Genomic DNA, 25,646 nt, shown 5'->3' on the forward strand with positions numbered 1-25,646 from the left:
TTTTTGTATTTTTAGTAGAGACAGGGTTTCACCATGTTGGCCAGGCTGGCTCGAACCGCTGAACTCAAGTGATCTACCTGCCTTGGCTTCCCAAAGTGCTGGGATTACAGGCACGAGCCTCCGCACCCGGCCTGAATTCTTATTTTTTAAAAATAGATATGAGGCCGTAGTCCTAGCACTTTGGGAGGCCAAGGCAGGAGTATCACCAATTTTAGAACAGGATTTCACCAGGGGGGAAGATGGTCTCCCCTGCTCCCCCTAACGCCAGGCTCACCTCTTCAGTGCCCGCAACTCCAGCCATCGCAGGATCTTTTCACTCCTAGACCTGACCATGCCACTGCCCCGCCTGCGGGATAAGGTTCCACACCTCACAGGGGCTCATGAGGCTCTCCATAGTATAGTTAGTAGTTATAGATGCAGGGTCAAGGAGCTGATGGCATGGACCAAACCCTGGCCCACCACTTCCTAGATAGTGGACCTAGGGAAGGTAACTTACATCCCTGCGCCCCTCAGTGTCCTCATCTGTTAAATGGGGAGAATAAAAGTACCTACCTGGTGGAGCTATCATGAGGATCACTGAGGAGTGACGATGACCCTGACTAGCTCTAGCAGAAGGACATGGCGGCCGTGTGTGGCAGATGTGTTCCTGGGGCCCTGCACTGGTGCAGGGAGGAAGAGCCAAGCCCAAAGGAACCATGGTCTCCACGCAGAGCCAGACAGTGATGTGGGGATCCCCTGACATACAATATTTAAATACATATTTTTTTTTTTGCCTTAAACATTGTATTTGAAATTGAAACACAAATGCACACTAATTTGCCAGTTCTTTAAGGCAGAGCTGTATCAGGAACTCTGAGCTATGAGAAACAAAAGTCTTTTTAAATTTTTTTTTTGAGACGGAGTTTTACTCTTGTTGCCCAGGCTGGAGTGCAATGGCTCGATCTCGGCTCACTGCAACCTCCTCCTCCCGGGTTCAAGCGATTCTCCTGCCTCAACCTCCTGAGTAGCTGGGAGTAACAGGCATGTGCCACTACGCCCGGCTAATTTTGTATTTTTAGTGGAGACGGGGTTTCTCCATGTTGGTCAGGCTGGTCTTGAACTCTCGACCTCAGGTGATCTGCCCACCTCAGCCTCCCGAAGTGCTGGGATGACAGGCATAAGTCACTGCGCCCGGCTGAAAGCGATGTTTTAGAGTGGCATAATCGCCCTGGGACTTATTCTTCCCTACTCCCATAAACAAAAGCCCACAGTTAGGCAGCTGCTGCCCTTGGCTCGCCGGTTTAGGGTCGTCAGGAGAGTTTGTTACTCTCCTTTTTCCTCATCATTACAAGATGGTGACTTGGCTCCAGCCATCATCTCTAGTCAAGGCAGGAGGAGGAGAGGAGCTGCCACAACCAGGGCTGTCCTTTTTGGTCAGGAAAGATGTTTCTCCAGAAGCCCCCAGCAGCCCCTGTGCTTATGTCCCCTGGGTCTGCCCACACAGGGCCACAGGGCCACTGCTAGCCCCAAGAAGAATGGGAAGGCAATGTTGTATTCTTGGTCTATGACAAATAGAAACAAAACGCCCAAGAGATTGTGTGCACAAGAGACGATGGAGACACAGGAAGAGAGACAGGAAGGGTGAGTCACAGTGACAGACAGCAAAGTAAGCCTGGCACAGACTTGCACGGCAGAGAGCAAGGCCTCGCAGATACAGAGAACGAAGGGGAGACAGGGCGGGTGGGAGACAAGGGCAGAGGAACCTGATGAGAGAGAAGGGAAGAAGGGAGGGCAGATGTGAGAGGCAGAAAGAGTGTGAGGGGCAGGGGACGGCTAGGAGCCCTTTGTCCCTCCTGCGGGAGTATCAGGACATCCTGACACTCTCATGTCCAGAAGCTCATGTTCCACGCTGGGCCCCAAGGTCAGAGGCCTCCTGCTCTAGAAGACCCAAGCCTGGGCCCCACTCCGAGTGCAGCTGTTTTCCCCAACCCAGCCCCGTGGTGCCCAGGGCTGGGTGGGTGTCCCAGGCATCCCGCTTGCCTTGTCTGACCATTTCCCAATGGTTTTCCTCTAAGATATCATCCCACGTGGGGTGGCTGGAATAATAACAGCCCCCAGAGATATCCAGGTCTTAACTGCTGAAATCTTTGATGTGATCTATTTTTTTTTTTTTTTTGAGATGGAGTCTCGCTCTGTTGCCCAGGCTGGAATGCAGTGGCACGGTCTTGGGTCACTGCAACCTCTGTCTCCCAGATTCAAGTGATCCTTCTGCCTCAGCCCCACTAGTACCTGGGATTACAGGCACGCACCACCATGCCCGGCTAATTTTTGTATTTTTAGTAGAGACGGGGTTTTGCCATGTTGGCCAGGCTGGTCTCGAACTCCTGACCTCAGGTGATCCACCTGCCTCAGCCTCCCAAAGTGCTGGGATTACAGGCGTGAGCCACCACGCCTGGCCCTTTTACATTTTTATTAATTTTTATTAATTGTATTAATAAAATTAGAGGAGATGAAGTCTGGCTGTGTTGCACAAGCTAGTCTTGAACTCCTGGCTTCAAGTGATCCTCCCACCTCACCCTCCTCAAGTCCTCCCCAAGGCGTGAGCCACTGTGCCCGGCCTCTGTGAATGTGCGATCTTATGTGACTAAAGGGACTTTGGGATTGAGTTAGGATCCTGAAATAAGATTATCCTGGATCATCCAGGGGGCCCTAAATGTAACCACTTGAGTGCTTGGAAGAGAGAAACAGAGATCTGAAGGAAAGGACATGACCTGATGACCTCAGGAGAGAGATTTGCAGGCACGATGCTGCTGGCTTTGAGGACGGAGGAAGAAGCCATGAGCCTAGGAACCAGGTGGCCTCTGGAAGCTGGAAAAAGCAAGGACACAGTTTCTCTCCTGGAGCTCCCAGAAGGAACCGGCCCTGCCACCACTTTGATCTTAGCCCAGTAAAACTGAATTAGAACTTCTGACCTCCGAAACTGTAGGAGAATACATCTGTGTTATTTTAAGACACTGCATTTGTCTTCCTTAACAGGGCTCACGATGGTGCCTCCCTGTGGGATGGCTGGAAGGTTAAACAAGTTAAAAAATATATGTATGTAAAGATTTTAGACTACTGCTGTCCAGTACAAGTAAATAAAATATTTGGTATGGCTGGGTGTGGTGGCTCACGCCAGTAATCCCAGCACTTAGGGGGGCCGAGGAGGGTGGATCGCTTGAGGCCAGGAGTTCAAGACCAGCCTGGCCAACATGGCGAAACCCCATCTCTACTAAAAATACAAAAATTAGCCGGGCGTGGTGTCACATTCCTGTAATCCCAGCTACATGGGAGGCTGAGGCAGGAGAATCACTTGAACCGGGAAGGTGGAGGTTGCAGTGAGCTGAGATCTCGTCATCGCACTCCAGCCTGGGCAACAGAGCGAGACTCTGTCTCAAAATCAAAACAAAATAAAACAAATTTGCATCCTCTGTCATGCTGGCCACCTGTCAAGGGCTTGAGCATTGCAGGTGGCCAGTGGCAGTCACACTGCACAGAGCAGATACAGAAGACGCCCACCACTACAGGCAGTTCCATGGCTGGTACTGGCTCTGGCAGTTCCTAGGCCACGGCTACATGCTATGCAGGTGACATCCATGAGAGCTTTGCTCCCAGAGCTCAGCACAGACCTTGTCACAAAGTAGCTATCCAATAATTATTTATTGAAAGAAATGATGGGATGAATCCCAGACTCCGGAGTAAGCCACCCCCTCACACACACACCCCTCCCCTGACTCTCAAAAACCACAGCCTGCCACAGCACATTTGCTAAAAAGCAAAGGCAATAATAACCCTGGGTTCCGTCCAACTCATGCCCTGTACCCAGGCCCTAGGAGGGCGAGGGCTTAGTAGGTATCTTCAGGGTCAGAGCCTGAGTCCTCGCCTTGTTGGTTCTGAATCTGACTTTGCTTCCGGTACAAACAGGCCACCTGCGGAGAGAGGGTGGGACAGGGTGGTCAGAAGCTCCCTGGCTGCTCCCACCTCCACAAGGTTCCAGAGAGGCCACCACGCTAAAAAGCTGGTAGGGCCAAGCAGCTGGGCGGCCCACCCCTGCTTCCCAGGGCCTCACCTGGGCACTGGTGGTGGCCTGCTCCGGCTGCTTGTCTTCACGGACTCGAATAAACCGAGGGAAGCGAAGGGAGATCCCCTTGTCACTATCCACCTGCGGAAGCGGGATGGAGACTCCTGCAGTCCAGCCCCAGCGACTCCCTGCTCAGTCTCCTCCCTCCTCCACTCTGGACTGCTTCCTGATCCACACGAGGGGGCCGAACGATGGGTTGTCATAAGGATTAAACAAGTTGACAAAGTGCTTGGAACCGTACCCGGGGCACAGTAAGTGCTTAAGAAATGCCGCCTGTTGGCCGGGCGCGGTAGCTCACGCCTGTAATCCCAGCACTTTGGGAGGCCAAGGTGGGTGGATCACGAGGTCAGGAGATCGAGACTATCCTGGCTAACACGGTGAAACCCCACCTCTACTAAAAATACAAAAAGAAATTAGCTGGGTGTGGGGGTGGGTGCCTGTAGTCCCAGCTACTCGGGAAGCTGGGGCAGGAGAATGGTGTGAACCCAGGAGGCGTGGAGCTTGCAGTGAGCTGAGATTGCGCCACTGCACTCCAGCCTGGGCGACAGAGCGAGACTCCAACTCAAAAAAAAAAAAAAAATGCCACCTGCTACAGCCGTTACGATAATGATGGTAATTCGGGCTGAGAGGCTGAACTATGGGGCCAGGGCATGGGTTCTAGAACCTGACTGTGGGATTCCGATCCCAGCTCCCAACTCTCAGGACCCACGTGATCCGGGGCAGTTACTCAGGCTCTCTAGGGTTCTACATCCTCACCTGTAAGATGGAGATGCTTGTGTCACTATGTCTTAGGGATTTTGAGAGGATTAAATGAGTGTCTATGAGTGACATGCTGATGACCACACAGCACCCGCTGCACAGCAAGGGCCGGATACACACCGGCTCCTGTCCCTTGTTACTAAGGGTCCCTGGCTCTCTAACGTGCAGCATGGTAAAAACATTTTTAAAAATTAGATCAAAAATGTAAGTTCTTGGCTGGGCATGGTGGCTCACGCCTGTAATCCCAGCACTTTGGGAGGCCGAGGTGGGCGGATCACTTGAGGCCAGGTGTTTGTGACCAGCCTAGCCAACATGGTGAAACCCCGTCTCTACAGGCACAGGTCACCATACCCAGCTAATTTTTGTTATTTTTTGGTAGAGGTGGGGTTTCACCATGTTGGTCAGGCTGGTCTTGAACTCCTGACCTCAAGTGATCTGCCTGCCTTGGCCTCCCAAAGTGCTGGGATTACAGGCATGAGCCACTGTGCTTGGCCTGGGAATTCTTTTATTTAAGAAAATAATTTTTTTTTTCTTTTTTTGAGACAGAGTCTTGCTTTGTCACCCAGGATGGAGTACAGTGGTGTGATCTCGGCTCACTGCAATCTCTACCTCCCAGGTTCAGGCGATTCTCCTGCCTCAGCCTCCTGGGTAGCTGGGACTACAGGCACCCGCCACCACACATGGCTAATTTTTGTATTTTTGGTAGAGATGGGGTTTCACCATGTTGGCCAGGCTGGCCTTGAACTCCTGACCTCAAGTGATCTGCCTGCCTTGGTCTCCCAAAGTGCTGGGATTACAGGCAAGAGCCCCCATGCCCAGCCCATTTTTAAAGAAAAAAGGTTTTGACCTTTTTTATCTGACACTCAAATAAAATGCAAGCTCATCTTCCTGATCCTTACCTGGAAGAGCAGACGTGAGCTAAGGTCCCCTCCCTACTCTGCTCTCTGTGTGCCCGCCCAGAATCCCACACAGGGCCACGCCCAGGTCCTCTGCCACTCACCAGGCCCCGCGCAGCAGGGTAGATGGGGGAGAGGGAGAGGTCAGCACACTTCACCTCCCACACGGCGCTGGGGTCCAGCCAGTGGTCGGGAATCACAGCACCATCTATCCGCACGTAAGGGCGTGGGCTGGGCAGCACCAGGGCCTGCAGTGAGCAGAGGAAGAGAGGAACAGAGGGTCTGGAATCTCAAAGTCAAGGCCAAGTGTTGGAGGGCTGGGGAGAGGGAGGAAGGGAAAAAAACAGACACCCCCTAGAAGTAAACAGAAATAGAAAGTGAAAGAAGGGAAAAGAAACAAGACACCCCCTTGAAGTAAACAGAAATACAAATAGAAACAAAGTGAAAGAAGGGAAAAGAAACAAGACACCCCCTTGAAGTAAACAGAAATAGAAATAGAAACAGAAAGTGAAAGAAGGAAAAAGAAACAAGACCCCCTTGAAGTAAAAAGCTGGGAAAGGTGGGAGTTGGGAGGAATGGGAGATGGAAAGAAATGAAAGGCCCTGGGGGCTGAAGCAGGACATTAAAGACAAAAAGAGGCAGAGAAAGGGCCAGAGATCTGGAGGAAGGAGACAGAGACACAGTGGGACAGGGACAGAGATGTAGAGAGAGAAGGCAATGGAGAGAGAGAACCAAAGAATGGGACAGAGATGGTGTCAGGGTCCGTGTGTCCCCACCCACATCTCGTCTTGAATAGCTCCCATAATCCCCATGTGTCATGGAGGGACCTGGTGGGAGGTAACTGAACGATGGGGGCAGGTTTTTCCTGTGCTGTTCTCGTGATAGTGAGGAAGTCTCACGAGATCTCACGGCTTTATAAAAGGCAGTTCCCCTGCACATGCTCTCTTGCCTGGCGCCATGTAAGATGTGCCTTTGCTCCTCTTTTGCCTTCTGCCATGACTATGAGGCCTCCCCAGCCGTGTGGAACTGTGAGTCCAGGAAATCTCTTTTTATAAATGACCCAGTTTTTTTTTTTTTTTTTGAGACAGAGTCTCACTCTGTTTCCCAGGCTGGAGTGCAATGGCATGATTTTAGCTCACTGCAACCTCTGTGTCCCGGGTTCAAGCAATTCTTCTGCCTCAGCCTCCTGAGTAGCTGGGATTACAGGCATGTGCCACCACACCCAGCTAATTTTTCTATTTTTAGTAGAGAAGGGGTTTCACCATGTTGGTCAGGCTGGTCTTGAACTCCTGACCTCAGGTGATTCACCCACCTTGGCCTCCCAAAGTGTTGGGATTATAGGCATGAGCCACCACGCCCGGCAAGTCTTGGGTTATTTCTTCATAGCAGTATGAGTATGAAAATAAACTAATACAGATCCAATATGTAGGACAGACACTCATGCCTGAAATGCCTGTGACCATGACAACATACATTCACATTGATCAGGGCTCACAGGCACTTCACAAGGAGCAGCTATGGCACCTGCTGTGTCCTGTGGCTAACCCCTGATGTGAATGAGGCACAGGGCTTAGGGAGGTGAGGCTCCTTGAGCAGGATCACCAGCTAGTAGCTGGCAGGGCTGAGACATGAACCCGGAGATGCTGGACTCCAAAGCCAGCTCCACTGCCTGCTGCCCTCCTGCCCACACCTGGAGCCCCAAGATGGTGGAAGCCAAGAGCCCTGCATGGAAGGACTGTGCTGTCAGGGGCAGAGGGGAGAGGGGTGGAGGCTGAGGCGCAGCCGCCATGGCTCACCTTGAGGCTCTGGTGATGCTCCTCCAGCTCCTCGTCGCTGAAGCCAGTTCCAAGCTGCAGGGAGGAAGCGGGAGGTCAGAGGCTCAGCCGGCCACAGGCCCAGCACTTGCTCCTGCCATCTAAAGCTGTGTATACTCGTAGCCCCCACCCGCTTCCGGTCTACGCAGTATCCACAGAAAACCAGGGAAGTAGGGAGCTGGGGGTGTGGAGCATCCAGCCAGAGACTCCCGGGTGGGAATGCTCTCCCAGCAGACCTGCCGTGAACCACTCCCTGTCTTCCGCTTTATGGAGAAACTCTTGCTGCTTCCACTGACTCCCTGGCCCCAGGAAGTCACTCCCTTATGCCCACCCACAACCTCACTGCCCAGTAACTGGCTGTCCTCACTTCCAGTTTTTTTTTTTTTTTTTTTGAGACAGGGTCTAGCTCTGTCACCCAGGCTGGAGTGCAGTGGTGCAATCTTGGCTCACTGCAACCTCCACCTCCTGGGCTCAAGCGATCCTCCTACCTCAGCCTCCCAAGTAGCTGGGACCACAGGCCTGCGCCACCACGCCTGGCTAATTTTTTAAAAAAGTTTTTGTAGAGGTACGGTCTCACTTGTTGCCCAGGCTGGTCTCGAACTCCTGGGCTCAAGTGATCCTCCCGCCTCAGCCTCCCAAAGTGCTGGGATTACAGGCGTGAGTCGCCATGCCCGGCCCATCTCCAATGTTAACATTGCCAAGAGCTTCTTTCACCTACCAAAATAGGAAAGGCTAAAAACTAGCAGTAATGCTCGATGCTGGCAGATACGCAGCAAGTGGGCAATAACGACTGATATAAACGTCACCTGGAAAGCCCCTTTTGCATTGAGAGTCTTAAGGATTTTTTTTGCTTTTTGTCCTGACAATAGCTCGTTTAAAAATCATTCTAAATAATGCAAAATGGTGGCAATGTAGATTGGTGGCCAAAATATTTGTGAATTATAAAAATCACTTCTGTCGCTGATCATTTAGCTTAACGGACACTAAGTAATCACGTTACCCATAAGAACAAAGCTGGCAACAACTTGCCCACACAGCCACAGGGAGCTGTTTCAGGGCACTGGGGCATAGCACTTGAAAATTCTTGTGCAGGCATTCAAGTCCTGTTGCCATATTGCTTAAGGGCATATATAACATTGAAAATAAAGTACTTCCACAGTAAAAAGGCAGAAAATAAAATTACTCATAGAGAAGGATCACAACTTTGCAAAAATGTAAATAAAACATTCCCTCAAATGTCACTACTGTGTGTCTCTGGGCGGTGGGATTCTAGGTGATATTTTGTTCTGTTTCTGTGGCAAAAGACCCAGATTTGTTGGAGAGGGGAATATGGGAAATACATAAGAAAATCTAGTCCAAAATGTGCACAGCTTTAAAGAAAAACTTTAACTTGAAAAAAAGTAAATCACTTCACATTTCCCAGAATTCCTTCCGGCTAGGGGTGGGCCATGGAGCAAAGTGATGAGTAACAGAACTTGAGCAGAAGGTGTTCACTGGCTGAGGCTGACTCAGGGTCCAACCCCCTTTGCTCCTTCCTGGTGCGTGGAGCAGGCACAGCCATGAGGGCTGGAACTCCTGCAGCCACATTGTGATGATGAGGCCAGAGGCACACGACAAAAAAAAAAAAAAAAAACGTGGGGAGAGACAGGAGGAACCTGAATCCCTAATGGCATCAGACTGCCCCCTCCACACTTCTCATTTCATAAGAAGAAAAACCCTTTTCTACCACTATTTGTAGCTAATCTCAATCTCTCACTGACACACATTCCTGACATCTTTCTATCCCAGCCCATTTTTCTATATGAAGCAAGAGTTGCTTATAGAACCAGAAAAAGTAAATAAAAACTGGGGAGAACGAATCCTTCGCAGGGGGATGTGAGCGCCCCTCGGTCTGGGTTGTGCAATAGGAAGTCCCCCCGGGAGTCTAATCTCCTTCCCTCCTGCTTCTGTCATCAGCCCCAGTCCCCCAGGACCTTGCATATGGCCTGCAGCTCCTCACTGTCCTCGTCGTAGGAGGCCAACAGGAAGCCCCCGTACCGGCCGGCCCGCTTCCCCCGGCCCAGGTAGGCGCCGATCACCACCAGGTCCAGGGTGTCACCCACGCCATCAAGGTAGTCCTTCTTCAGCTGGGAGAAGGGGAGGCAAGAGATGAGAAGGGGGAGCGCCCAAGGCGGGGGCCTCACTGCTGGGCAGGGGCTCCTTGGTGGACTGAGGAGGGACTGGAGGTAAGTCTGAAGGGAACTTCCAGAAGGAACCCCAAGGATGGCCCCTGGGAAGAGCCTGGACATGGGAAGGGTTTCTAGGTTTAAATAAGAACAAATGGGGCCAGGCGCGGTGGCTCACGCCTATAATCCCAGCACTTTGGGAGGCTGTGGAGGGGAAGTGCGGGGGGTGGATCACCTGAGATCGTGAGTTCGAGAACAGCCTGACCAACATGGAGAAACCCTGTCTCTACTAAAAATACAAAATTAGCCGGGCGTGGTGGCGTGTGCCTGTAATCCCAGCCACTCGGGAGGCTGAGGCAGGGGAATCGCTTGAACCCGGGAGGTGGAGGTTGCAGTGAGCCGAGATCGTGTCATTGCACTCCAGCCTGGGCAATGAGAGCGAAACTCCGTCTCAAAATAAATAAATAAATAAATAAATAAGAACAAACGGGAAACGCAGGCGGGATCGATGGGACCTCAGGAGTCAGCCTTGTCGCCCTCCTTCTCTCAGGACAGAGACGTGGCCAACTCACTCTGGCCACTCCTCCAAAGGGAGAGCATTTTCCCATTCATTCAAACACGTTCACTAAGTGTTAACCATGTGCCAGGCAGAAGCTCAGCCTTGGGGGCACAACAGTGCAATTTCCTGAGACAGGAAAGGTCTGTGCTGGAGGGAAACCAGCCAGACAGACATAAGTACACAGGAAGAGCAGGTCAGCAGGCCTGGCCGGCTCAGTGCCACAGTGCCTCCCGCTCCGGTCCCCTTGTCCACCCCTCACTGCCCCTCTCCACTCAAACATCCATCAACTCTTACTAATGACAGGCTCCTGCTCGCTGGCCCTCAACACACCCGTCCTCCACTCAAGGGGAAACCCCAGGAGCTTCACACAATGATAACCTGACTGTGACTCCCGGCACGGAACCTCCACTGACTTCCTGAAACCCTCAAGAGGAAGATCCAGCTTTATCTCACAGTGGCCCCAGGTGCTGTCATCTGGGGCCTGCTCCCCACTCTGAGCTCACCTCGCGCCTCGCCTGCCCTTGCTCCCTGCACACGCAGAGCCTGCTCCTCCCTCAGGGTCTCTGCACCGGGGTTCTCCTCCCTAGTGCTCTGTCCCTCACCTTGGGAAAGGCTCTTTCCTGATCACCCGGGGCACTCCCAGCCCCTCCTTGCTAGTCCGGAGCTGACTTGCTTTTGTTCATGGCGCCCACTCCTGCCTGTCTTTCTCTTATTCATGTCCTGGCTGAATTCCTGCCCAAGAGCCTGGCCCAACACGGGCAGCAGGCTCAGGAGAGAGAACCCTCATCTACGCTGTACCTCGTGGGATCTGCGGGGCTCAGGCTGGGGCTGTTCTCAATCAGAACTCGTGAGCAAGGGCTTGCAGCAGGGAGAAGGTCTGAATTCGGCTTCAGCAGGGGGCTGGGGTGGGATTGTGAAAAGGGGCCCTGAGCTCAGACAGGGTACACAGTGGAGGCTCGAAATCCACTGCCCAGCTGGGACAGACCTCCAGACCCGGGGCGGGGAAGGCCTGGTTGGGGGGCGGGAATCACCTTGAGCCAGTTGTGCGATCTCTTGGCGATCTCGTAGGTGGCATCAACATCCAGGGTCTTCACCATCAGCCCCTCGCAGGAGTCTGAGGGAGACACAGAAGCGTGGTCCTTGGGAAGCCCTGGCTCATAAGCGCTGTAGCAGGCAGGATTCTGGTCAAACGGTCCAGGACTGGGGACAGGCTGGGAGGCCGGGGTCAGCGCAAGCTGCAGACCTCGGGAGAGAAGAGTGAGCACCCTCACCTTTCACCGACTGCTCCAGGAACTCAGCGATCTGCTCGACGTCCTTGGTGTCCAGGGAGGTGGCGAAGACAAACTCGCCCTCCGTCTCCACAAAGTTCTCCCGGAGCAGCTGCCGGCGCCGGGAAAGGGGCTCACGTACCAGGGACTGCAGGGCCGGGGAGGAGAAGAGAGATGAGACATCTTTGTGAAAATAGACAATAAGCCCTAAATGTGAGGCAAACAGGACATGTGTGGGTCACAACTAGTGACAGGGTTCGTGGAAAGCCTTGAGAGGGAAGAACCCCGATGTCAGAAGGATTCTGAGAGCTTAAAGCATGGGGCTAGTCACTGGCAAGAGGGCCCGACACCATTTAGAGTCGGTGACTTCAGGAGCATCAGACGGGGGGCTGCGGCCTCACTGGAGCTTGAATTAACACTTTATGGGCATCTCATCAGTTTTTTTTTTTTTTTTGAGATGGAATCTCGCTCTGTCGCCCAGGGTGGAGTGCAGAGGTGCGATCTTGGCTCACTGCAGCCTCCGCCTCCTGAATTCAAGCGGCTGTCTTGCGTCGGCCTCCCAAGTAGCTGGGACTACAGGTGCACGTCACAAGCGATCCACCCACCTCAGCTTCCCAAAGTGTTGGGATTACAGGCGTGAGCCACTGCACCCGGCCTCATTCCCAAGATAATTAAAAAAGAAAAAAAAAAAAAGTCCTCCTTTCCTTAGAATTCCAAAAGTTTTCACCGAGTTTTTCCAGTACATTTACAGTTTTGTGTTTTGCTTTGAAATCAGTTCCAGCTGGACCTTGCAAGAGTGTGTGTCAGAGAGGAAGGGGGTGATCTGAATGTTTTTAAACAAAGGACAAAGCAGTTGTCTCCACATATCAACACTGACTAATCCGTCTTGTGGCTTTGAATTGCTTTTCTCTTTTGTTTGATTGGTTCCCATCCACGCGCAGTGTTTCTGGTCTGCGCTTTGCTCAGGGCTTCTCTGTGTTGATGTTAAACTACCTTCACCGCTTGCCCTCCAGGGGGACATTCACGTGTTTTCCATCGACAGTTTTTTTCTGTTGTAAAATTGTGTTCATGAACATTTTGTATGAAAAGACGAGAGAGAGGAGCCACAAGGGTTAAGCAGGTACAATTTATCTGGGGTCAGACCATTTCAGGTTTACATCCCAGCCACACACTTCCTAGCTGGTGACTTCAGGCAAGCGTTTACCTCTGTGCACCTCAGAGCTCCCGTCTGTAAAATGCAGCAATACCTACTCAGGGCATGTCTGGGAAGATCAGCTGAGCCCATGCTACCCAGTGTAGCCGCCACCAGCCATGTGTAGCAATTGAGCCCTTGAAATGTAGCAAGTTCAATCTGAGATGTGCTAAGGGCAAAACAGTCATGGGCTTTAGAAGACTTAATCCAAGAAAAGAGTGTAAAATTCCATGTTATTAATTTCTTATATTCATCACACATTGAAAGGATAATATCTTAGACACTGGATTAAAGAAAATATGATTTTATCTGTTTCTTCTTACCTTTTAATATGGCCAGTAGAAGCTCTAAAATTAGAAATGTAGGCTACTGCAGTGGCTCATACCTGTTATCTCAGTGCTTTGGGAGGCGGAGGTGGGTGGATCACCTGAGGTCAGGAGTTCAACACCAGCCTGGCCAACATGGTGAAATCCCAACTTTACTAAAAATGCACAAATTAGTTGGATGTGGTGGTGGGTGCCTGTAATCCCAGCTACTTGGGAGGCTGACACAGGCGAATCACTTGACTGCCAGAGGCGGAGGTTGCAGTGAGCCAAGATCACACCACTGCATTCCAGCCTGGGTGACAGAGTGAGACTGTCTCAAAAAAAAAAAAAAAAAAAAATCTTGGGGATGAGGACACATTAAAGAGAAAAAAAATGATATACTTGACTACATAAAAACAGTTCATCCTTGTTCAACTACTACTAATAAAAAAATTTGTAAAAGTAATAGCTCAAACAAGTCCTATACAGCAAAATAGGCCATCAACAAAGTTTAAAGAAGGAATATTTGAAGGAATGAGAAGAAATATTTGAAATGCTCATGGGAGACAAAGGAACCAGCTGAGCAGGGATGATCAAATCCTGCAGAAAAATGCACAAAGTATCCAGCGTTTGGAAAGCACCTGATGCTTGATTTTCCTCTCCCCAGATATCACAGTAAACAAAAATCAGACTCCAACTGTCTTCCTACAGTAATTTCATGCAGTGAAACATCAGTTTGCATCATAAAATTGGGAGTTTGGGCACCGAAGGCATCTCTGCATTAGAACCACTACCAGCTCCACCTGTCCCGGCGAAGGACAGATGGACCTAACAGAGAAAAAACGTTTTCAGACCTGGAAGACATGAGTGAGAACCCACCAGACAGGCAGGCAAAAGACACGCGGAGGCAAGTCACGGAACAAATGCACGCAGCCAACAAACCTGAAAAGATGATTGATCATCAATATTCATTAATAAGACAGAAGTTACCAAGTTATCACAAGATCGTTGTTCATCTACCAGATTATCATCTGGGATGGGCCGGGCGTGGTGGCTCACGCCTGTAAATCCCAGCACTTTGGGAGGCTGAGGAGGGCAGATCACGATGTCAGGAGACCATCATGGCCAACATGGTGAAACACTGTCTCTAATAAAATACAAAAAATTAGCCAGGCGTGGTGGTGCGTGCCTGTAATCCCAGCTACTCGGGAGGCTGAGGCAGGGGAATCACTTGAACCCAGGAGGCGGAGGTTGCAGTGAGCCGAGATCATGCCACTGCACTCCAGCCTGGGCAACAGAGTGAGACTCCGTTGCAAAAAATAAATAAATAAATAAATAAAGATTATCTGGGATGATGATGATTGCAGCTAATTTTTTTTGAGAGCTTCCATGTACTAGCTACTGAGTTCCACACCCCTGTCCCACCGTTTAGCCCTCACCCTAACAGATAAGGCACCTGCCACTGTTAGCTCCTTACTGTAGATCAAGAAACTGACACAAAGAGAGGCTGAGTCATTCATCCGTAGCCACGCCGCTAGGAAGGTTAGGGCTGGGATATGAAGGCGTGTGGCCTGGCTCCAGATTCCTGACACCCTAAAGCAAGCTGTTCTCAAACTGTTGTCTTGAGACCTCTTTACACTCTTAAAAATTATTCAAGGCCAGGCATGGTGGCTCACGCCTGTAATCCCAGCACTTTGGGAGGCCAAGGTGGGCAGATCACCTGAGGTCAAGAGTTCGAGACCAGCCTGGCCAACATGGTGAAACCCCATCTCTACTAAAAATACAAAAATTAGCTGGGCCTGGTGGCGCACATCTGTAATCCCAGCTACTTGGGAGGCTGAGGCAGGAGAATCGCTTGAACCTGGGAGGAGGCAGTTGTAGTGAGCTGAGATCGCTCGTGCCACTGTACTCCAGCTTGGGTGACTGAGCAAGACTCTTATCTCAAAAAAAAAAAATTCTTCAAGACTCACTCCATAGAGCTTGTTCATGTAGGTTACATAATATTATAGTTATACCTATTAGAAATTTAAAATGAGAAATTAAAAAAATAAATCCAATATGCTAACCCAAATAATTTTTTTTTTTTTTTTTAATAGACACAAGGTCTTTCTATATTGCCCAGACTGGTCTTGAACTCCTGGGCTCAAGAGATCCTCCCGCCTCCCAAAGTGCTGGGATTACAGGTGTGAGCCACAGTGCCTGGCTCTAAATAACATATTTTGATGAAACATAACCTATGTTTTGAAAAAGTGGTGAGACTAGAGGCATTATTTTACACTTTTGCAAATCCTCTAATATCTGGCTTAACAGAGGCTGGATTCTCCTACGTGTTTCTGCGACACTCTTCTCATTGCAGGACCTGAGGAAGATGCACCTCACGCCAACGTGGAGTTGGAAAGAGAGGGACCTCGGAGATGTCCTTGAAAGAGTCTTAAGGAACCTCAGGGGTCCTCAGACCACACTTTGAGAACTGCTGCCCAAGTGTGGCCTCCTGGCCATGTGAAGTGGCAGAGTCGGAAATGGAAGTCAGATGGGCAGCTGCCAGGCTCACACCCCACCCCATCACCCCTCAGCTGCCCCTGGACAGGAAGCTGGAACTCACCTCTCCATTGAGGTAGATGAGGTCGAAGGCGTACAAACACACCTGCACCTGGATCTCGGATGCATCCACCTCCTGGGTTGGGGCACAACGGAGTTCGTGAGTGCAGGAAGGTGAGACGGGGCACTGTGCCTGAGGCCGACAGCATTCATCTACCGGTCTCCCTCTCACCCCACCTAACTGGCTGCCCATCTGTGAGGGCAGCCATGCTGCTGGCTCCAGGTGCTGGATCGTAACGGCTCTCAGCTAATTCCGACAACCTCATTCCCCTTCACCAGATATTTGCTCTCCTAGCCTTTTCTGCAGCTAATGGCAGTAACATGGCACAGTTCTGGCCAATGAGATGGAAAAGGGGAAACCTGTGGGGTACAGGTTGTGGGGGTTTCCAGAACAGATCTTCTTTCATAGTAAAACAACAGAGATGCAGGAAAAGGGCCCTTCCCCTCTTCCTACGTGGGATGCTGGGATGAGAATGTGATGGCTGGAGCTGTGGCAGCCATTCTGCAGAAGGCTGAGAGAACTGCATCCAGACTGACACTCTGCCCTTCTGGGCACTGGGCAGGACCTGCAGCCAGGACTGGGCGGAAGATGAGGAATTATGGGGCCTTGGCAAGCAGTGGAGCGGGTGATGCTACCTTGCGTTTGCGGGTGGTGAGCACTTGGAATGGCTGGATCTGCTTCTTTTCATGGTCCCAAGCCACAGCTTCGGTGTCCAGGATAAAGGATGTGACCGATGGAAGTTTAATCTGAAAAGTGAAGGGAGAGACCCAGGGCCTGTGAGAGGTGGAGGATGAGGTGGAAAGACAAACACGGGGAAATAAATTCCCTTTTCCTTCTGCAGCTCTCAAGATGCACTAACAAAGAGGCACGTGCACACAGATGCTTTTCTCTTATTCCCCACCAAGAGCATACAGAAACTAATGTCTCTGAGAATGAAATATTTGGTCCCACAAGCTGGAAACCCAGGAGCTCTTGTCATTTCCCTCCTCCTGTCACCCACATTCAGTTCCTCAGTAAACTTGATGATTTCCTAAGCCGTCCACTTCCCACGTCCTCAGCTCCGCCTACTGGGCTTCCCTGTCCTGCACCGACCCCCTCCAATCCAGCTTCCCCATAGCAGCCAGGGTGACACTGGCAAGCCCCAAATCCGATCACAGCACCTCCCTGCTAAAAACCATCCCCATGATTCCCCAAAGCTGTGGGGACTCTCCTGGGTCAGCCTGGGTTGTCCCTCGCCTCACCTGGCTCCCTGAGCCTCTCTTCACCCCAGCACGTGAGCCTCTCTGTTTCTCAAATAAATAGGTAATGTCTCTTCCACCACTGGGCCTTTGCACGTGCCGTTCCCTCTAGAACCCCTGCCCCTGTCTGTCTCCTCCACTGGGAAGCCTTCTTTTCCCTCAAGGGAACACTGTTGCCCAAGCCAGGGGCAGCATTCATGTTGTATCCTGGAGCCAGGTAGCTTCCCTGACACCAAGTCTAAGCCACGCCTGTTTCTTTTTGAGTCAGAGTCTAGCTCTGTCACCCAGGCTGCAGTGCAGTGGCGTGATCTCGGCTCACTGCAACCTCCGCCTCCCAGGCTCAAGCAATTCTCCTGCCTCAGCCTCCAGTGTAGCTGGGATTACAGGCACATGCCACCATGCCTAGCTAAGTTTTGTATTTTAGTAGAAACAGGGTTTCACTGTGTTGGCCAGGCTGGTCTCGAGCTCCTGACCTCAAGTGATCTGCCTGCTTTGGCCTCCCAAAGTGCTGGGATTACAGGCATGAGCCACCACGCCTGGCCTCTTTTCTTTTTTGAGACAGTCTCCCACTGTTGTCCAGCCTGGTGTGCAGTGGTGCAATCTCCGCTTAGTGCAGCCTCTGCCTCCCAGGTTCAAGTGATTCTCCTGCCTCAGTCTCCCAAGTAGCTGGGACTACAGGAGCATGCCACCAAACCTGGCTAATTTCTGTATTTTTAGTAGAGTCAGGGTTTCGTCATGCTGGCCAGCCTGGTCTCGAACTCCTAACCTCCAGTGATTCGCCCGCCTTGGCCTCCCAAAGTGCTGGGATTACAGGAGCCACTGCGACCGGCCAGGCCTGTTTGTTACATAGGCTCACAGAATGCTGGTCCTTTCCCGTGGAGCCCGGATCTCCACGTATAATTACAGAGCCAACTGCAGGACTCCCTGGTGAAGGTCTGCCTGCTCTGCTGGGCTGTGAGCTCAGTGAGGGCAGAGACCATGGCAGGCCTGCTACACTCCCAGCCTCCAGCACGGGACCTAGCTCGGAGCAGATGCCCAGTAAATACTTGCTGAACAAATGAGCAAAAGCAGCCAGATGCAAAAGACTAGTGCCGTATTATACCACCAACAGGAAGCTCTAGAACAGGTAAAACCAACCTGTGGCGACAAAAAAGCAGACTTGGGGTTCCCTCTGGCGCATGCATGGTGTGGGGCAGAGGAGGAGGCCTTGCTTGGCTAGGGACACGAGGAAATATTTGATTTTTTATTTTTATTTTTTTGAGATGGAGTCTTACTGTCACCCAGGCTGGAGTACAGTGGCCCGATCTCAGCTCGCTGCAACCTCCGCCTCCTGGGTTCAAGTTATTCTCCTGCCTCAGCCTCCTGAGTAGCTGGGATTATGGGGCACCTGTCACCATGCTCAGCTAATTTTTGTATTTTTAGTATAGACGGGGTTTCACCATGTCAGCGAGGCTGGTCTTGAACTCCTGACCTCAGGTGATCCACCCGCCTCAGCCTCCCAAAGTGCTGGGATTACAGGCATGGGCCACCGCGCCCAGTGGAAATATGATAGAATGATGAGAATGTGGAAATATTTTACACGTTTATTGGGGTGTTGGTTACTTGGGTGTACGAACTTTTCAAAACTCATCAAACAGCATAGCGCACACTGAAAATCACTAACTTTTAGGGAAATTACATCTTAAGAAAATCGATTTAAAAAACAGTGCTTGGCACTGAACAGGAGCTCCCCTAACACATGCACTGAACTGTGCCTCTCACCGTCACTGTCTCTAACAGGCAGAAAGCTGGGCACTGTGCCCCCTGCTTTCTTAAATAACTTATTTCCTATTTAATTAGGGGCAGGCAAAGAGAAAGGCTCTTTGATAGGGGACTCCTCGAACAGGCACAAGACCCCTACTGGGTGCAGAGAAGTCCTCAACTCTGGGGCCTGTGAGGCCCAGCCCTGTATGACTCTGAGCTGCTATTTCTGAGGCTTGGGGCCTATCCATGGGCTGGCCCCCTCCAAACTCGTCCTGACTCCTTCTCCCCACGTTCCTGGCTGGAGAGGCTGCAGAGTTAGACTCTGGCTTTCCAAGGCTTTGTTGCACTAGGGTGGCCATGGAACCCAGTGCTGGACAGTGACTCCCAGCTGCAGTCCACGGTAGGGGTGTGGGTGTGGGTGGGAGGTGTCCAGGAAAGTATTAACTCAAGCTAGAATCCCTTTTCCCTCTTTCTGTCTGGAAGAGTGACATCTGTTTGGGAAACTCTAAAGGGACAAGCACTGGCACTAAAAGCCAACCAGCCAAGGACAGCAGGGGATAGAGGTAACGATAAGCTGGGTTCAGCAGGACATCAGTGCTCAGCCAAGTCAGTGCTGGGGTGCCCGCCTCTAGATGTGAGAAAAAATCATATGTGCTTACACCATGCAGGACTGAGTGCTCTGTCATTTGCAGCCAAATGCAATCTGATCCCTCCCAATAAACCCTGCACTGTGCCACACTGGCCTAGATGGGCCTCAGGCCTTTGCAACCCTGACCACAGACCCTGGCAGAGTGCAAGTGCATGGCAGACGCCCACCTTGGGGATGCGGCTGATGATGTCCGGGTACTTCCCAGTGTTGTCTTCCTGATTCCTGCTGAAGATCTTCACCTCCCCGCCTTCCAGGGCGTGGATCTGTCAGGATGGGAGAGGGGAGGGGAAATCAGCCGAGTCCCCTCATGTGGCCTCACCTTTCTCTTCTGACCCCACCTGCACTGGTAGAAGGTTCTGGAAGCTCTGGAGGAGGAACTGGTGCGGAGCCTTGAGCGAATCATCTCCTCAGTTCCAACAGCACCTCCCAGCCCCGTCTCTGGAAGCCCCTACCATCATTTTCTTCTTCATTTCCAATCCCTACGCCTCTCCCCATGTAAGCACATGCACCTTGCTGCATGTGGGTGCTGATTTGTTTAAATGTCATTATGCTCTAGATCTCATTCTGATTTTTTTTTGAGGCGGAGTCTCGCCCAGGCTGGAGAGCAGTGGTACGATCTCTGCTCACTGCAACCTCCACCTCCCGGGTTCAAGACAGCCTTCCGCCTCAGCCTCCCAAGGAGCTGGGATTACAGGCGCCCACCACCACGCCTGGCTAGTTTTTGTTATTTTTAGTAGAGCCAGGCTGGTCTCAAACTTTCGACCTCAGGTGATCCTCCCACCTTTGCCTCCCAAAGTGCTGGGATTACAGGCGTGAGCCACCACGCCCAGCCTCTATGTCTATTTATTTTAAGACAGTCTGGTCACAGCCCTTGAGCAGGGCGGCATATATAGCATCTTATATGTATGTTATTATTTCGAGGAACAGTTGTCAAGAAATCATTGTCACTATCATAAATCATCTTGTGTCTTTTTTCTCAACACTATTTTGGAGAACCATCTCTGATCCTGTGTCTATTGGATCCATCCTTTTTTTTTTTTTCTTAAGATGGAGTCTCACTCTACCATGGAGGCTGGAGTGTAGTGGCACGATCTCGGCTCACTGCAACCTCTGCCTCCCGGGTTCAAGCAATTCTCCTGCCTCAGCCTCCTGAGTAGCTGGGATTACAGGCGCACGCCACCACACTGGCTCATTTTTGTGGTTTTAGTAGAGATGGGGTTTCACCATGTTGGCCGGGCTGGTCTCCTCAGGGGTCCACTTCCTATAACTGCCCTGAGCCCTGTGGCTTCCACCCACTTTGCCTGCTTACCTATCCCCAGGTGAGAAGGCCCCACACTTGCCAGGACAGAAAAGACACAACACATTCTTACAGACCCCAGGACCAAGGACGCCTGAGGCCCTGGATCACAGGACACACATGCACGTCACAGCATGAAGGGGTCATGTAGGCACCTCCCAGAATGGCTGTTAAAATGAACACACCCACCAGCAGCCATCAGCGGAGCCCAAGTTTCATGAGCTCCCACTATCATCGGTCAAGACTCTGGAGGATTGTAGCTTCGGATAAGCTGGTGAGGTAGTTAAGACCACACCCTAGAGGCCAGGCACAATGGTTCACACCTGTAATCCCAGCATTTTGGGAGGCCGAGGTGGGTGGATCATGAGGTCAAGAGATCGAGACCATCCTGGCCAACATGGTGAAACCCCGTCTCTACTAAAAATACAAAAAATTAGCCGGGCATGGTGGTGCGCGCCTGTAGTCCCAACTACTCGGGAGGCTGAGGCAGGAGAATCACTTGAACCTGGGAGGCAGAGGTTACAGTGAGCCGAGATCACGCCAATGCACTCCAGCCTGGGTGACAGAGTGAGACTCTGTCTCAAAAAAAAAAAAAAAAAGACCACACCCACTGCATGGAGGTGGATGCTGAAGCCCAGAGGGATGAGCAAGGGCACCTGGGCAGTCTGTGGCACAGGCTGGCTTGGAGCTCAGGCCTCAGTGACCCCACACCCCTGCTCTTTGACGTTTTCCTGTCTGTGGAAGGGACATGTCCCACTCCCCATACCTGTGCCCTCTGCCCATCATATTTGTATTCACAGGTGAAAGCTGCCTCCTCAAAGCGTTTCAGGACCTCGCTGACGCCCCGCGTGGGATGGGCCAACATTGGTTTCAGGGGAATCCCTGGGAGAAGAGGAGAGTGAGTTAGAGGAGAGGGAAGGCAATGGATTAGAGGGGGAGCATGGCGAGGAGAACTGCTAATGGGCCCCAGGACCATTCTCCTTTCTTGCTATTCAGTCACGAAGCCTCCCACATTTTAGAAGGGGACCTAGCCTCCCACTGGGCACTACAGCCCCCAGCCTTCCTTCCAGCTGGGAAAGGCCATGTGATTGGAACCCACGCAGCATGTGCAATGCCTGGCTCACATCCTTGCAAGGAATCTGGTTGCCTCCCCTCCCTCCTCTGCGTCCCTCCTCCCACAATTAGAACAGGGAAGTGAGCCACATTTGATCACAGACATTGGGGTGACAACCTGTGGAGGGCAGAGGGACAGGACACAGGAACCTGGGTCCCCGGGTCATCCCTGGGACACAGCTGCACACCTGTACCTTCCCTGGCCACCTCCCTTGCTCTGAACACTTCTGTGTGAGAGAAAGAAATTCTATCCGGCCTGACCCACTGCCTTCTGGCCCATTTTTATTTACTTATTTATTGTCTCACTCTGTCATCCAGCTGGAGTGCAGTGGCGCGATGACAGCTCACTGCAGCCTTGAACTCCTGGGCTCAAGTGATCCTCCCACCTCAGCCTCCCGAGTAGTTGGGATCACAGGCACACGCCACCATGCCCGGCTCCTGTTTATCACAGCAGCGACGCCTACACCCTATCTACTCCACAAGGGGAAATTCCAAGGAGAAAAGCAGTGGGTTTCACCACCAGGGAGGAGCATTTGGTTTTGGTGGGGAAGAGGACCCTGCAGGTTCTGAGAGGGGCGCCTACGATGGCCACCCTCACACCGACTCAAGAGGGGGCAAGGCTGCTGCCGGGCTGGTGAGCGCCCCTGGGGCCTGTACCTGGACTCAGCTTGCAGTGCTCCGGGAGACGTTCCAGGCCGTGCTCCAGCAGCACGGGGATAATTCGGTCCAGGTCGGGAACCTCGCTGGGGTGGGGGGTGAGAACAAGATAGGGGAAGCCTTTCTAGAACTCACAGTTTGGAAAGAGAGCTCGGCCTGCTCCCAGAAGCCTGGGCTCCCGGATGCCTCTGCCCACCTCAGTCAGCACCTGCCAAGCTCCTCTTGCCACCCTGTCTCTGTGCTCTCCCTTGGTGTCACTATCTGTTACTTTGTTTCCCTTAGTCTGGCCCTGCCCCTGTTCCCTATCTGTCACCACAAAACCAGCAATTACCTACTCGGCTACACGAGACCACTCAAGGATATAGTTTTTAAGAAAATGTTTTTGGCCTGGCATGGTGGCTCATGCCTACAGGCATCCCAGCACTTTGGGAGGCCGAGGTGGGTACATCACTTGAGCCCAGGAGTTCAAGACCAGCCTAGCCAACATGGTGAAATCCTGTCTTTACTAAAAATACAAAAGTTAGCCAGGGGTGGTAGCACATGCCTGTAGTCCCAACTACTCAGGAGACTGAGGCAGGAGAATCACTTGAACCCTAGAGGTGCAAGTTGCAGTGAGCTGAGATTGTGCCGCTGCACTCCAGCCTGGATGACAGGGCGAGACTCTGTCTCAAACAAAATAAAAATAGACAAATAAATAAAGGTTTTCAAGGCTAGGTTCCACCTACAAAGATTTTGATGTAGCTGGTGTGGGGTAGGCCTGAGGTCAGCAGCTGGTAGAGCCCCACATGCAGGCAGAGTTGAGCTTGCTGACCGGACCTGTTCACCGCTCTCTGCTCAGCACCCAGGGGGGGCCCTGGGCCCAGAGCAGCCCTGGCCCAGAGCAGGTGCTCTGAGGGCATCTGTGGAACTGCCATCGGCCCTCCTGCCTCTGACATCCTCTCTGGGGCAGTCATGATCTTGGAGTCACCAGCCCAGGGTCAGCTGCTGGCCTAGGTCCCTCCACATGGCTCTCTCTGGAGCCCTCGTGACCGCTCCATGGATGTCCTCTCCATGACTATCAAGACCATTCACCATGTGTCAGTCACCTGCTCTCTCTGGGTCCCTTAAGGCCTTTCTGCACGCACAGCCCTGTCTGGAACTCAGAAACCTCATGATGCCTGCTGCCCTCCCTTGCTGTCAGCCCCTTTCTTTTTTTTTTTTAAGACAGAGTCTCACTCTGTTGCCCAGGCTGGAATGCAGTGGCGTGATCTCAGCTCACTGCAGCCTCTGACTCCTGGGTTCAAATGATTCTCGTGCCTCAGTCCCCCAAGTAGCTGGGATTACAGGCTAATTTTTGTATTTTTAGTAGAGACGGGGTTTCACCATGTTGGCCAGGCCGGTCTCAAACTCCTGACCTCAAGTGATCTGCCCGCCTCGGGCTCCCAAGTGCTGGGATTACAGGTGTGAGCCACTGCACCCAGCCGCTGTCAGCGTCTTTCTATATCTCTCCTAGGGTCACTGACCCTTCACTGTTTGCCACCTTCCTGATCTTTGTCACCATCCTTGTGCCAAGCACCAGTCTTGTCTAGATCACCACCTCTGCTCTCAGTCACCCAATGACTGGCACTAGTGATGCCTGTCCATCACTTCACTGGCCCTGCCTACTGCTCCTCTGGCTCCGCCCCATTCCTGGCACTCTGCCCACAGCCCCTGGCAACTCCGCCCACAGCCCGGCTCTCACCAGAATGTCTGCTTTAGGATCATGCCTTGCTCCTCCAGCCAAGTCTTTCGGGCCTCTGCTGTCTTGCCCTTCCCAGCATCCACCACGGCTGGTGGGAATTCTAAGAAAAGACCCACCAGAGGCTTTGGAAGGCGCCCAGTCCTTGGCTACACCAGGGTGCACAGTGGGTGGTTTGCTGTATGGCAAGGAATGCAGATGCCACGGCCCAGGATGCTCCCCCCAGGGGAGAGGAGCCTGGGATGGCAGGGGCCTGCTGGGGAAGGGACGGGCATGGGCCTCTGAAGAGGAGGGGGGAAGCCCAAGTTAACTCCAGCGAGGGACACAGAGACAGGCCACAGGAGCTCACCTTGGCCTGGGGGCGTGAGGCTCACGGCTTGGGAGAGGGCGGCCAGCACCGACTGCTCTGCCAGCCCAAGGCGCAGCCGTCCGCTCAGGGACCTGGGGAGAGAGCAGGCCAGGGAAGGGGGCTTGTCTGCACCTCCCCGATCTTGCCTCCTCCCTTCTCTGGTCTCCCCAACCTTGACGTGTGTAGACCCTCTCCTCAAAAACCAGAAGAATTTTCTGAGCCTGGAAGGGACCCCAGACATCACACAGTCCCATGTGACAGATGAGGAAACTGAGGCCAGGCAGTAATGATCCTGCCCACTAGCATGGACTGGGGAGGGGCACAAGTAGGTGCACCAGCACCTCCCATCTCAGCTGCCCTGATGACTGTGATGGTCAGGACCCCAGCATGGTCCTTGCTTTGAGCCAGTAGCAGGAGGCAAGTGGCTTAGTTTGCCTCCCCGTGTCTCCATTTCCCCTTCTATAAACTGGAGGTGAGGGTAACAAGACCAATCTCACAGAGTTGCTGGTAGGAACTGATGAGATAAGGCACGTGGCACAGGGCAGGGCACCCAAGAAATGCTCCATGATGTGAGCCGTCAATGGATTTGCTCTCACTGTCAAGGCAAACAAACCCCGGCTTCCTGCTGCAGGGGCCGCCCCAAGCCGAGGCAGACCTCACTAATCAATCACAGCACGATTCACCCACAGGGGCCCAAGGGCCTTCTCTAGACAGCACTACCAAGGGACAGAAGCTGGCCTGTGAAAGGAAACAGTGTCCCTTCCCACTCTTCAGGAGCTGGGCCTCCTGCTCATGCTTTTCTCATCCAAGGATGGTCAGGGCATTTGTGATGATTCCAGCTGCCAGTCCCTCCCTCCTTTCACCTCCAAGCCTGCAGTCCCCCTCTGTAGCCTCACAGGCCCACACACTTACCTGGCGATGAACCGGGCTTCTGAGTGGTGGCAGGCCACAAAGAGGCCTTTGATGATGTCTATCTTCTTGGCTGTGGACTGGAGAGTCAGGGGAAGAGCCGTCAGTGCCTGGTGAAGGCAGGGACCACACCTCCACCCCACCAGCCGTGCTGCTGCCTTGCATTTTGGAATACCTGCTCTCCTTCCCTCACCCCATCCCCATGTCCCAGCTCCCATGGCCGCCCGCTCTTAGGGCAGTAAGAACAAGCTAGCTCTCCTCCTTGCCTCCCTCTCCCTTTATCCAGGAAGTATTTACTGAGTCCTGTCATGTGGCAGC

The 25,646-nt window shown here is 52.3% G+C and overlaps 1 protein-coding gene across 3 annotated transcripts in view; it reads right to left on the reverse strand.

Annotated features, from left to right (window-relative positions):
- Positions 1-3,659: 3,659 nt before the first annotated feature.
- LIG1 (DNA ligase 1) overlaps positions 3,660-25,646 on the reverse strand; it is a 53,859-nt gene continuing 31,872 nt past the window's right edge. For 2 of the 3 annotated variants that reach the window (XM_054462024.2, XM_054462023.2), the window contains exons 14-28: positions 25,332-25,408; positions 24,420-24,511; positions 24,074-24,173; positions 22,354-22,439; positions 21,350-21,465; positions 19,454-19,549; positions 16,292-16,402; positions 15,660-15,731; positions 11,564-11,708; positions 11,324-11,406; positions 9,542-9,694; positions 7,551-7,604; positions 5,859-6,002; positions 4,088-4,180; positions 3,660-3,947 (exon numbers count right to left, since the gene is read on the reverse strand). In XM_054462024.2, the coding sequence (XP_054317999.1) occupies positions 3,864-3,947; positions 4,088-4,180; positions 5,859-6,002; positions 7,551-7,604; positions 9,542-9,694; positions 11,324-11,406; positions 11,564-11,708; positions 15,660-15,731; positions 16,292-16,402; positions 19,454-19,549; positions 21,350-21,465; positions 22,354-22,439; positions 24,074-24,173; positions 24,420-24,511; positions 25,332-25,408 (1,506 nt within the window). In that variant the 3' untranslated portion in view covers positions 3,660-3,863. The remainder of the gene's footprint in view (positions 3,948-4,087; positions 4,181-5,858; positions 6,003-7,550; positions 7,605-9,541; positions 9,695-11,323; positions 11,407-11,563; positions 11,709-15,659; positions 15,732-16,291; positions 16,403-19,453; positions 19,550-21,349; positions 21,466-22,353; positions 22,440-24,073; positions 24,174-24,419; positions 24,512-25,331; positions 25,409-25,646) is intronic. The other variant, XM_063657250.1, reaches the window with a different exon arrangement.

This window comes from Pongo pygmaeus, chromosome 20 (genome assembly GCF_028885625.2).
Source record: "Pongo pygmaeus isolate AG05252 chromosome 20, NHGRI_mPonPyg2-v2.0_pri, whole genome shotgun sequence".
Taxonomy (NCBI): domain Eukaryota; kingdom Metazoa; phylum Chordata; class Mammalia; order Primates; family Hominidae; genus Pongo; species Pongo pygmaeus.